The 13,262-nt window shown below is 39.6% G+C and overlaps 1 protein-coding gene across 1 annotated transcript; it reads right to left on the reverse strand.

The window, feature by feature from the left end:
• Positions 1-1,371: 1,371 nt before the first annotated feature.
• On the reverse strand, positions 1,372-13,074 carry c1ql3a (complement component 1, q subcomponent-like 3a). Its single transcript, XM_014015256.1, has 2 exons — positions 12,251-13,074; positions 1,372-2,570 (listed from the first exon to the last, which is right to left on the reverse strand). The coding sequence occupies exons 1-2, from the start codon at positions 12,839-12,841 to the stop codon at positions 2,391-2,393; spliced, it is 771 nt and encodes a 256-aa protein (XP_013870710.1). The 5' UTR covers positions 12,842-13,074; the 3' UTR covers positions 1,372-2,390.
• Positions 13,075-13,262: the final 188 nt, after the last annotated feature.

Raw genomic sequence — 13,262 nt, forward strand, 5'->3', positions numbered from 1 at the left:
TTTCAGTTTGGACCACAGTTAAATTACAGTTATATGCAGTAAAAAACAAAAATCATAGTTATAAATGTGTTAGAGCTATGTTAGCAAATGAAACAAAAAACATGTTATATATGAGACATTGTATCACCACCTTCTGCAGCAGATCTTCAGATCAGTCTGTTTGATCTCTGTCTATCTAACCTGCATTTTTTAAATTTACAACCAAACCACTGCAGTTATTTTACATTGGATGGYTGCTGCTTGTGAACAACTTTAAATCAGAGACTCTCAGCTGGGTCAGGTTCTGGGCTTTAACCAGTCAAAGAATAAGAATTAAAATATTGCACTCAMGTTTTACTCAAGTTCACATAAAGTTACTTGTATACAAATCTCTTGTAAAAACAAATAAAAAGTAAATTATTAAAAATTAACTTTGAGTAAAAGTTACTTTTTTACAGGACGTCTCTCCTGCGATGAACAAAGGACTAAAATAATCTTTTCAAACAARCTCTTAAATGAAATAAAAACGCCTGCTAATTTATTATGCAAATACAAAATAAGGCATGTTTACACTTGATTAATAAAACGGTTAGAGAGAATGAATTGCTCAACTTGTTCAAGAGTACATTTACGACCCGTCACATCTAACTGAGGATTAAATCACAAAGTGATCTGTGGAGAAACAGGCAGCTATGGTGCAATAGTTAAAACATTTGCAACACTTTTATTTTGTCAAAATACAATGATTAAATACATTACCTATGGGTTGTTTAAATGAAAAATCTGAAATACAATATTCAAGAATTTATTTGAAGCACTTTTTATGCAGTATCTACAAAAAAATGATTTTGAGCAACAAAAAATTGTTTTTATTTTTTTTTGTCATTTCTCCTGTGAGCTATAGCAATACTTTTTTTATGACAGCTACTAAACCCAAAAATTATTTGAGGCTTCTTCTTTATGACAACATAAAAAATTTCCTTATTAGAATCACCTAAAAAATAGCATTCAGGCCTTATACCAATGATTTATCCTGATTAGGAAGATGAAGGCAGATCTCTGGAAACACTCATGATGTCATCCAGGTATCAAAATGTAGCTTTAAAGTGCCTGTGATGTCAAATTTTGGTAACAAATATAAACACATTTTTGGAAAGATAACATTGATAACATGTTGAAAAATAAATTAAATAACAATATCACCCCGCTGAGATGAACAGTTGTTAAAATATTAGCATGTGAAGTAACAGGAAGTGATGTCAAAGAGGAATGTCTGCATGTAAACAATGTTGCTACAATAACACAGGCTGTAGAGAAGAGTCGGATGTTTCTTTAGATTATTTTGAGTCTCTATCAGAGAGAAATGAAGAAGAGTCAGAGCTAAAAAAAAATATTGTTTTGATAAACAAAGACCAGGAAGTTCCTTTTCTTTGATGTCACTTCCTGTTTCACTTTGGCTGAGCCAAGTCCAAAAGAACATATGACATGTGACAAAATTGGTCAAATCTGGTGTATTRTGTCAGGTTTCCTAAATATAAAGATGCTTTATTTGAATTTTTGTATTTTAAGGACAACAATTATGTTGATTTGATCAAATTTGACTTAATCCTCACTTTGATTTGTTGGGTCATATAAAATATAACCAATATAATGTTTCCTGTGTTTAATTTTTATCTAATCCAAACTATAACTTTTTTTTTCATTTTCTTTTGTTTTTCTTTCTTGGACTGTAAGAGTGTCTGTTGCTACATTGCTCCCCTGTTGAGTTTAATGTGTGTGTTGTTTTCTCACCTGTTCCTACCTGTGGATGGCTATGATCTGAGTGTGTGTGCTCATGGGGAGAGACAGACCAACAAATAATCATTACAACATTTATACTGAATCCTATAAATCAGCTTTAACTTTTTTTCATGTTCTGGCAGCTGTTGGAAACCAGAATGTAACATCTACATGAACATCTGGACTGGTACAAAACAGTGGACCATTAGATGTCCCATTGAATGTGCACATCTGGTTTGATTYTGTTTGGTTTTTATCACATAATCATACATGTCACCCAACTCACCCAACTATGAGAATCTTAAACCACATTAAAATGCTTTTGTGCTGCGATTCAGTGCGTCACGTGGAATGCACTTTGAGTAAACAAGTATAGGGTGATAAAATCTAAACCTTTATTACAGATTAATTGATATGAGTCGTTGCACTGCTGTTGATTTTCTTCATTTCCTTTCTTTGTTTAAATGTTAAAAATAGTTTTTACTGACAATAAAGTCCCCAGAAATCAGTAGAAAATAAACGAACGCACAAGTTGTTATTAGATACTACACACAGATTTCAAATAGTAGATTTCTACTGGAACACAAGGCCTGAAACAGCAGGACAGTCAGTGTCGTGGTTGCAGACGGCGTCTAATCGGCATAGATGATGAAACCAGAGAAGGTGCTGTACTTGTTGTTGTTGCCTCCGTGAGCTTTGCCTCCGTCTAGTTTAATGTAGACCTCATCTCCTGGCTCTAGATGCAGCACGGCACTGTTGCTGGCATAGTCGTAATTCTGATCTGCRTCCTGGGCGATGGCACTGGCACGCACCTGCAGGGATATGGGGTCAAACAGACACAGAGGCTGTGTTTGCGTCATCACGTTCGGTTTGCTTCAACACTTATCTCGAATGCAAAAGACCATCAGAACTTGGATCTGTGTGGAGATGAGCTTCCTGTTCAATGCAGAAGTGGACTAAGTTGGAACCTTGTGTCGGACACCTTGCTCATTTTCCAGAAAATTTGAAATATTTCTCATGCCATAGTGTATTATTAACTTTTACGTGTGTAGTGAATTACTCTATGAAACTTAGGACCAGCCTAACTGGACAACCCCTACACGTGTGGTTTTATCCTTAGAGATTTATGGCTTCAGTAACTGTTCAGGGAAACACGCTTTAATAAGCTTTCCAGAATGAGTTGCTCCTGTTCATCAAAACATACTTGAGAACCGGAGAAAATGGAAATACTCGCTGCAAGACCTCTTTTATCATTTTTTAGGCATATTTTTAGATGCTCCAGTGAAAACCATAGCAACAGTTCCTTACCTGAAAGTAACAAAGATAACCATGTGACAGAAGGTTTTGTGTTCAATACAGCTAAGTTGGCCTCGGTGTCGGAGCTTGAGCTCTGAGCTGCTGTCCTAGCTGTGAAGGTTTCATACCTTAGTGAAAGAACTAGACTTGAAATTTGATCAAATCAAAATCTATAGATGTAATCAAAGCTGCAGATTTTATGTGTATCATGTAAATTTTAGTTACAAAACTCTTTTGCAAGGGTGGCCTGGGCCTGAAGGCAACCTATTGTACATGTTTTTTGGTCTGTGGGAGGAAACCAGAGTACCTGGAGAAAACCCATTTGAGTATGAGGAGAACACGCAAACTCTGCACAGAAAGACCCCAGAACCGGGGATCAAACCCAGGACCTTCTTGCAGTGTGGCATTAGTGCTAACCACTGAGCCATCGTGCTGCCCAAATACAGTAACTGCAGACAACCAGTTTCAGAACTCCCAACCAGGACCAACTTTGGTGGAGCACCCAAACAAGTGAAAATGGTTACAGAATTAGCAAGCATGAAAAATTATCTATTTTCATGTTTAACTCGAAAGTACCCGTTTGGCCCTTTTCCACTAGTTCCACTTAGTGTAGTGTCTGTACGTTCAGTACTGTTCCAAGCCATCTCCATTAGGACAGATTCATGGAACCAGCCCTTTTTTTAGTACCTACTTTGTTGTGGTTCCCAGCGGTCCCAGTCGACACCAAAATGCAACATCAGAACACTGTTCGTCCCTGACTGGCTGGGGGTGGAGTCACTGGTTGCATCTGAGCTGCCTTTACAACAACTCCAGGCGCCATTTTTTCAACTGTAGCAGCGACATCAGTCGTGTTTCCATCCAATTTTAATTTGAATTTTTAGCGATTTTTTTATTTCAGAACTTATTCGGCAAATGTGTTTCCATCTCGCATTTTGCACATTAACTTTTTTTTTTCGAAAAACCCCAAAACCACCCCCACCAACTGCTCAAAACACACCCACTGGAACCGGACTGGAATGTCAATGGAAAAGCACCTGAACTGACCCGTTCCAACACTGACCGTAMTGACACTACACTAAGTGGCCCTAGTGGAAAAAGGGCATAGCTCTCCTGATACACCACTCATCTTGACACCCACCGTTCTTTTTACTCAAGGCTCTTACAGAAGATGCCCCGTACCGTTACTGACCCGAGTTCTAACCACGTTCGTTCAAAGGTTAATGGAGGTGGAGAGAGGGGACAGAGACACCCCTCTCTGTTGCACTTCTATACCTCGGAGTGAGGTACTGACAGAATCGTTACCAACTCCTGAACAGGTGGGCTGGTGTAGTGCTGACTGAGATCTTTGGGGCCCAAACAGCCATAGGTTTCTTAAGTCAAACCACCAGATTTAAACTTTTAATGTGCTTTTTTTTTTTACTAAAACATGTGCTCCAGGGTAGCTGTGGCTACAATGTAGCTTACCATCATCAGTGTGTGAATATGTGTGTGTGAATGGGTGAATGTCTGTAATGTAAAGCCCTTTGGGGTCTGGAAGCACTTAAAAGCGCTATATAAGTTCAGTCCATTTACTATGTGAGCTTCATGCAGAAAAGTAAATGAATTGGTTACAAACTTAATTGGCAAAAAGTCTGGCTAAAAGTGCGCAGAGGTGTGGATACAGCTGTGGTAAGTCAGGATAGTATGAAACTTAAAACCTTAAAAATATGTACTTGGACATATTTTGATCTCTGCAATGTAAAAAGGGGCATTTTGTGACTCATCAGCAAATTGACTAACAGCAACATGTCAGAGCAGCGACGTTTAATACAGCACTGATTAATGTTCTCTGAAAGCACATTGGAGTGTTGCCAGAGGGAACCTCAACATGGAATGGGCAGTGGTGTCCTTTGAAAGAGCTGCCAGGTCAATGTGACTCCACCTGGATTCTCACCACCATTTTCTACTGGACCAGCAGTACAAAAAGGGTTCAAGTTTCTGGACTCGGCACAGGTAACATCTTAGCATCCTGGAAAGCACAATTCTCAGAGAGGGAGATGTTCTCAAGAATGATCATCAGCAAAAATATGAGTGGCCAATGGGAGACATTATGAAAACTTTTCTAAGCAGTGACGGAGCTGTGCAATTGGTTGAAGTCAAGAGACTGTCAGGAGAGACAGTTTGTTGGAAAAAGTTTAATGTTGGACATTTAGAATCAGTACCATCTAGTGGTTGATTTGACATGGCAGTTTTTTTTATTTGGGAGTTGCACATTTTTCTGTCATAGAAGTGCGTAAAACATGATGTATCCATGTTTTAGCAGTGGCAAGATGTAAACAGCAGTTTCAGCAGCCTTAGCAGTAGCTTTTACGTTGTTAGCTTAAGAGTCTTTTATGCTGTACTTTTTAATGAAGCTGTTATGTTAACACACTATGTGATGTACCTACCTGTTTGCAAAATACAACACAGTCCTGTTCCTTCTTCATCATCATCATCATCATCATCACTTTATTTATATGGCACATTTAAAAACAACAGTTTTGACCAAAGTGCTTCACAGACACAATTTAATAAAACTAATAACATGCCAAAAACAAATAAAAAGGCACAAATTACAAATTCCTGAGGTAGCTCAAACTAAACTTGAATTAAAAGCCAGTGTAAAAAAAGTGAGTTTATAAGCGAGATTTAAAAGACTGAACAGACAAGTTGTTCCTTGGAGGTACAGGATGAAAAGGAGTTTAGCTGGTTGTTAACTGGCTCGTTGTGAAGACTGATGGATAGCAGCACAGGCATACATTTTTAGTTTCAGCATTTAATATGTTTACTATGTTTTAGTTTTTATTTATTTATTTATTTTGCTGGTGGCTTTTTCAAACCAAAATGATTGAAATACTTGCTAAATATAATAACGAAGTTGTTAAGTAAGCAACACAGCACAAGTCACTGCAGTGCTAGTGGTGCGGAGAAAAAAAAATCTGATATTTCAATACAATTAAAATTTAAAGATAAATTGTAAACTAAACGTTCGAATATCAACACATTCCTACATACAATTGAGTATTTGCTTCTAAAAAAAACTAGGGCTGTCTAATGATTAATATTTCTAATCTGATTAATCCCAAAGTAGCTGTGAATTAATCATGAATAATCTTAAATTTAATATACATTTATGTTGCATATTGATAAAATAAATTAATTGAGTTAATTAGTCTTTAATGTCTTTAGAAAACAGAACTGATGCTTAGACATGATTTTTTGAATATAAAACAGGACCTAAACAATGCTCCAAACATATATGAGTCAGTTAAATTTTGTGCAGAATAATGAGGTTAAATCAAGAATTCAAGGATTTTCATTCCAAATGAGTACTACATGAGGAATGAAAGATAGATACTAAGGTCAAAGTTGTCAGCAAAACTTAAATAAATAAAAATAAGCCATAAGAAGACAAAAAGAAAAAAAACCTGTACATAATGTGTTACACATGGAGGTTTTTTATTTCATTTATTTAACCTTTATTTATCCAGGCAAACTGTTTGAGAACCACTTCTCATTTACAAACATGACCTGGCATGCACCGAGTACATTGCAATATACAAACTTATATATTCAGCCATAGTAAAGTGATTGTAAATTTTAATCGCGATTAAAAATTTTTAATCTATGCCCATGCAGCACTAAAATTAATCAGAGTTAACTCGATTAATTTCACAGCCCTAAAAAAAACCAAAAGCAGTCTGAGCATTTTTTAAAATTCTTACTTGAACCAACTTGTTTTGTTTCTCCAGCCTAAAAGCGCGAGCATGTTAAGGGACGTGATCTCAAGCGTAGTGCCACTCTGCTGGTGTAATCTCAGGGATGTTTGCAGCAGTGGTACAGTTAGCAGCTGACAGACAGGAGAGGATGTGCTTAGTGAAGCAGAGCTGCAGCACTGCTTTGCCTCACAGATTAGATGTGATGTTGAAAACCTGATCAGCACAAAGACAGAGGAAAGGCCATTGTCACAGAGGAAACACAACAGATCAGATTCTTTACTCTCATTCTGTTGTCCCTCAGTTAAACAAGCAGCGCAGGTAGACTGGAACTTGTTTAAAATGATGTTGGTAGTTTTTGCATTATGTTTTTTGTTCATATGTGACCCTATTTGAACATAACAAATATGCTTTTTTAAATCCAACTCAGGTCTTTTTTTCATTTGTGGAACTAAATCAGATGCATATTGAATGCTTTTCACAGTGACCTCAGTTTGAAGGACCAGGTCATCACAACTTTTACATCGTTGAGATCAGAGCATACATATCAACCCACATATTGATGCAATCAGTACCACTGTCATACTGTGTAAAGCTTGGATCTCTGCACATCTTCATCTACAAAACAGAAGTTCGGTTGCTTCGTCTTTTTTAAACTTTCTAGTATCCGTATTGACACTTGCATGTTGGGAATGATCCTTGACTTTGATTTTACTTTCGATAGATTGCTATTGTTCAAGAAGTGCAATTCTCCACCTCAGTAGACAGAAACATAAACACTGGATGAAACGGGCACAGCATATGAAAATTTAGTCATTCCGATTGCACAACTTCAAGATCAATTCATGCATGCTAACGTGTGCAGCATCCATGCTTACATCTGTAAACACAGTGTGCTGTGTGTGACGTCACGTCTTCTTATAGGTTGTTTCAGGGACTGTTCTGTAGTCAGATGAGAGTCATATTTAAATTAGAATGTGAGCGATCAAAAACAAAATTGAACCTGAGCAAAAAAAAAATACAAAAAAAAAACTGAATTTAACAATAAGACCTGCTGTGTGAACCAAGTCCTAACTCAAAGCAGAAGCTGTAAGGACACCTAACTCCTCTGACTAAAGTTAAGATAAATCTTCAGCTGATGTCTCCCATTCAGAAGGCTAATGGCATCACTAAGATAGCAAAAGTATCTTGTGAAAGTAGCCAGGCTTTTAAGCTGATCAGTCACCTAAAGTGTCAGAGAATATGTTATCCTTTCTGAGGAGTTTAACTCTTCCTGATGCTCAAAAATGTGAGTCGGATCACTACAGCGAAGATTCTTTTAGCATTTAAAAGAATAGAATCAGGTAAAGTTCCAGGTCCAGGTAGCCTGAGCTGTGATTGTTATAAGCAAGTATCACTGTTTGCTTCTGAGACTGAGAGAAGAACAAGCTGACCATTTCCTACTGGTCTGTTTTAAACACATTCTGTTAATCACAACGTGGCTGAGGCATTTTACTGTTTGATTATTCTATAATTTATTCTCTATTGACATAACTTGAATGTGAGTTGCTGATTTGCACCACATATATGTTAACAGTCAGTTTGATTAAGGTTGCTAGCACCTGGTTGCATAGGCTGCTAACGCTGTTGTCTCATGCAACACTGCATCATATTCTGTTGCTGTGGTTCTTACAGCAGTGTTTACACATCATGTTGTGTTGCTGTTATGGCCACACGCCTTTTGTGTTGCACGTGCAACTCTCACTGTGATAATGGATTATCAGTTGCTGTAAATGAAAAATTCCAATGTTGGCCTTCAGAAGACCTCCATTGTCTGGACTGCAGTCTCTTGTCCATGTTGGCCACTTCAACAGTGTTATCCATTACTGTAAGAGTGATCTGCACTATAATAAATTAAATTGCGGCCTTTTTTTCCCCCCACCACATGAATTTATCGTGTTTAAAACGTTCTAAAATCACAGGAAACGTGACTCGCATCAAACGTGGAAACAATGTATTTTATTTTTTATCCAATTTGTCCATAATAAAAACACTTTTTGATTTAAAAAAATGTGGTTTCATCATAAAATGCAGAATTTAAAAAAAAACACAGAAAAAAACAGTAAACCAATTTTCCTACAGAATATTCTGCACAGAGCGAGGTTTCGTGGAAGAGTGGCCCTGAAACAGAGGACACTTGTGCATGCACCACTTTACAGTTTATTTAAAACGTTTTTTTTACCCATTTAGCTTCATAATTCTAAAGTACTTTTGTAGAATTATTATTTAAATAAAGATTTTTAAATGAAGAAAGAGGGATGAATACTGCTGTAACCTTAAACACTACTGAGGTGCTGCTTGCAGGGGTGCCACGAGTGGGGGGGTTGGGGTGTGGAGCATACATATGATGTATAAATTTAGGATCTTATATTAAGTAAATTTAGTTTTATCCTCTTGAGTCCCAAGCTCTTCTTTTGGGCTCATTTTTCATTTTCCCCTATTTAGGATTATCAGACCCTCATAAATATAAATATAAATACAAACATTGTTTTTTTCCTTTTACGAGTTAAAAATATAAATATACATTTTCTTTTAAAATAAAATTAAAACTACAAATCTAGTCCCTTTGAAACAAGAAACAGGTTAAAACCAATGTCCTCAACGCTAAAATGCATGTTCTCATGTTATATGCATGAATATATTTTTAATTAGAAAATAGTATATATTAAATACAAAATTAGGCAGCACAGTGGCACAGTTAGCATGTTGCCTTTTAGCAAGAAGGTTGCTAGATCAAATCCTAGCCTGGGTTGTGTTTACATCTTCTCCCCATGCAAGAGTGGGTTTTCTCCAGCTTTCTCTCACAGACCAAAACTATCTTTATTAAAGGTAATATGGCATGAAAAAGTAAATAAAGGAATAGGTTGTGATTACGTTGCAATAAATATAGTTTGCAATCTTTTTAGTCTTTTTATTTCCAGTTTTTTGTACTTTTAATTAGTTTTTGTTCACAAAGTCAACAAGCAAATAAAATAGTTGACATTCTTTTTTAGAAAATGTGGTAGCTTTAAAATTGAGAATTCATGTCTTGTAAATGTTTTTAAAATGTGTATTTTGACTGTTTTTAGAAAAGAAGACAGCTGTCATGATATGTTTCTGAAGGGGAAGTGTCCTCCTTACATTTACAATAAAATTTGTTTGGACACTCCCCATTTACCAAAAAAAAAAAATACAGTATTAGTTCAGCACTGTTTCTATTGCTTCACAAACAATTTAATTCCACTTCTCATTCCAGGTGTTTACTGATGTAGGTAAAAGTAGGTGTTTAACAACCTGTTAAAATACAAAATGGCATCTACTTCAATAAAAATTCCTGAAATTGTGTTCCGCCCAACATAATGAAAATGTCTGATAGCCTACCCCTGAAAAATCCTAATAAAAACAATTTACGGCAATCCACGTGTAAAGATACAGAACAGAAAAACTAAACTTGTGAAAATCTAATTTCTGCCTGTTTTTGTTTCTTGTTTGTGGACGTCACATGATCAGTAATGACATCTGTAAAATAACATCCATCCATCCATCCATCCATCCATCCATCCATCCATCCATCCATCCATCCATCCTCTTCCACTTATCCGGGGTCAGGTCTCGGGGGCAGCAGCCTAAGCAGAGAGGTTTTTCCCTCTCCCTCTCCCCAGACACTTGGGCCAGCTCATCTGGGGGAATCCCAAGGTGTTCCCAGGCCAGCTGAGAAACATAGTCCCTCCAGCGTGTCCTGGGTCTTCCTCTGGGCCTCCTCCCAGTGGGACGTGCCCGGAACACCTCACCAGGTAGGCAACCAGAAGGCATCCTAACCAGATGCCTGAGCCACCTCAACTGGCTCCTCTCGATGTGGAGGAGCAGCGGCTCTACTCTGAGTCCCTCCTGGATGACTGAACTTCTCACCCTATCTCTAAGGGAGAGCCCAGACACCCTGCAGACGAAACTCATTTCGGCCGCTTGTATCTGCGATCTCGTTCTTTTGGTCACTACCCAAAGCTCGTGACCATAAATGAAGGTAGGAACGTAGACTGACCGATGATAGCTTTGCCTTCTGGCTCAGCTATCGCTTCACCACGACAGACCAGTACAGCGCTCGCATCACTGCAGATGCAGCACCAACCCGCCTGTCGATCTCCCACTCCATTCTTCCCTCATTCGTGAACAAGACCCCGAGATACTTAAAYTCCTCCACTTGGGGCAGGACCTCCTCCCCGACCCGGAGAAGGCACCCTACCCTTTTCCGGCTCAAGACCATGGTCTCAGATTTGGAGGCACTGATCCTCATCCTGGCCGCTTCACACTCAGCTGTGAACCGCTCCAGTGAGAACTGGAGATCATGATCTGATGGAGCCAATAGGACCACATCATCCACAAAAAGCAGAGATGTGATCCTAAGGTCACCAAAACGGATCCCCTCAACTCCTTGAATGCTTTATAACCCCCTTATGACCTCAGCACCAGAGATTGGTGAGTCCAACCCAGGGTCCCCAGGCTCTTCATCTTCAGGCTGTGCCTGGCCGGGCTTCATAGGCAAAGCCTGACCACCAGATGCTCACCAATGTGCCCCAACTCCAGGCCTGGCTCCAAAGTGGGGCCCCGGTGACCCACATCAGTGGGCAGGGGAACACTAAATACATTGATTGTATTCATCTTGAGGAGTCTTTGGGCTTCACTTTGTCTGATCCCTCATAGACCTGTTTGCCTTGCGTGACCCAGGGCCACGAAGCCTCTGACAACATAGCTCCTATCATTCACTCAAACCTCTCCACCACAATAAGGTGGCAGCCCAGAGAGAGGGTAAAATAACATCTGTTGGTAAATCCCATAGTTTTTAAATAGTCATTAGTACGACAACAGCACCATATTTTTTGGTTTTGGTGTGCCACCCCTGTTTTTCAATGTTGTCCTCATGCTTGTGTTGATTTTCTCTGGTTTTATTCCCACAGAAAAAAACTTGAGTATATGTTGCCTTCAGGCACAGGCCTCCCTTACAAAAGTGATCTGTGATCTCAATGGGATTTGGTTGAATAAAGGTTAATAACAAAATATTGATAGTTAATGAAAAAAATATGTTACCAAACTTCTAGTAACTGATGAGAAAATCTTTGTCAAATCAGAAACATTCAGCTGCATAAATCATAGAATAAAGTCTCATATTTGTGGAGCCACTGAAACTTTTGTTGTAAAGTTTTAATGTCTCATTGTTTTATATTTTAGCAATTAAACTAAAGTGTGCACATTCCTCAACGGAATAATCAATTATCCAGCAGAAACATGAATCCCCTTCCTCAAGTCACTTTTGTCCTAAACACACCATGAACCCAAACCTTCTCCTCATACCGGCTCAGATATTTATCGAACTAAGTAAAGGAAAAGAAAAATAAAATAAAAAATAAAATAAAAAGTCTGAGTTTAGCTCAAGCTTGTGTTTGTGATACCTGGTTGTTTTTGCACAGGTCGGCCCACATGCTGGTTCCGTCTCCTCCGCGCATCAGAACATGGTAGGTGAAGAAATAGATCCCTGGGATGGAGCAGGTGAATTTCCCGGTGGTGGGGTCGTAGTGGTTCCCCAGGTTGGTCACCACGTCATCAAACTTCAGCACTTCGTAGCCCTCGTGCTGCTTCTTCAGCCCTGCGTAAAAGGCGATCTTGGGCACGGTGCTGTAGGTGGCCGCGCTGATGGCGCCCGCGGCCGCGCTGGGTCCCGGGGGTCCGGGTAAACCGGGTCTACCCGGTTCACCTCTCTCCCCAGGTGGACCGGCTGGACCGGGCGGTCCCGGCTCACCCGGAGCCCCTCTCGGACCCATCTTTCCTGGCCGACCCGTCTCCCCTTTCGGTCCTTGGATAAAAGTGGGTAAAGACTGCGCGAGGCTGCCGTCTGGGAGCGGGTCCACCGTGGCCGTGGTGCTCGGAGATCTGGTTCCGTACGGGTCGCACAGCATCCTACAAGTTCCGAGCATCTCGTAGTGCGCACCTGTCCCCCCTGAGCTGACTAAAACTGGGATGAGAACGACCAAGAGCAGAACCATCACGACCCCCAGGACCCCCGCCGCCACCAGCCGCTTCCTGCAGACCAGCCGCGGGAGCGCAGGACGGTCCTGCTGCCTGCTTTTAGGGGAAATCTTGAAGGTTGAAGGATCAGCTTCCAAGAAAGAAATAAAATAAACAATGTTATATCTGCACTTTGGACTCCAGGTAAATAACTTATTAAGAAGAGCGAGACCCTCCCCTCTGACGTCCTGGTCCTGATCCTGGTCCTGATCCTCAGCAGCTCAGACCCTAAACACAGACTTCAGGGTGTCAGATCCAGAGGGAAAGTCCGTCACCCCCTGCACACAGTTCGGTCTAAAGATGGATCAGAACCATCAGAATCCATCTGGAGAAGCGCGCGAACACAACTGTCATATGAGAGAGAGAGAGAGAGAGAGAGAGAGAGAGAGAGAGAGAGAG

This window comes from Austrofundulus limnaeus, unplaced genomic scaffold (genome assembly GCF_001266775.1).
Source record: "Austrofundulus limnaeus strain Quisiro unplaced genomic scaffold, Austrofundulus_limnaeus-1.0 Scaffold126, whole genome shotgun sequence".
Taxonomy (NCBI): Eukaryota; Metazoa; Chordata; class Actinopteri; order Cyprinodontiformes; family Rivulidae; genus Austrofundulus; species Austrofundulus limnaeus.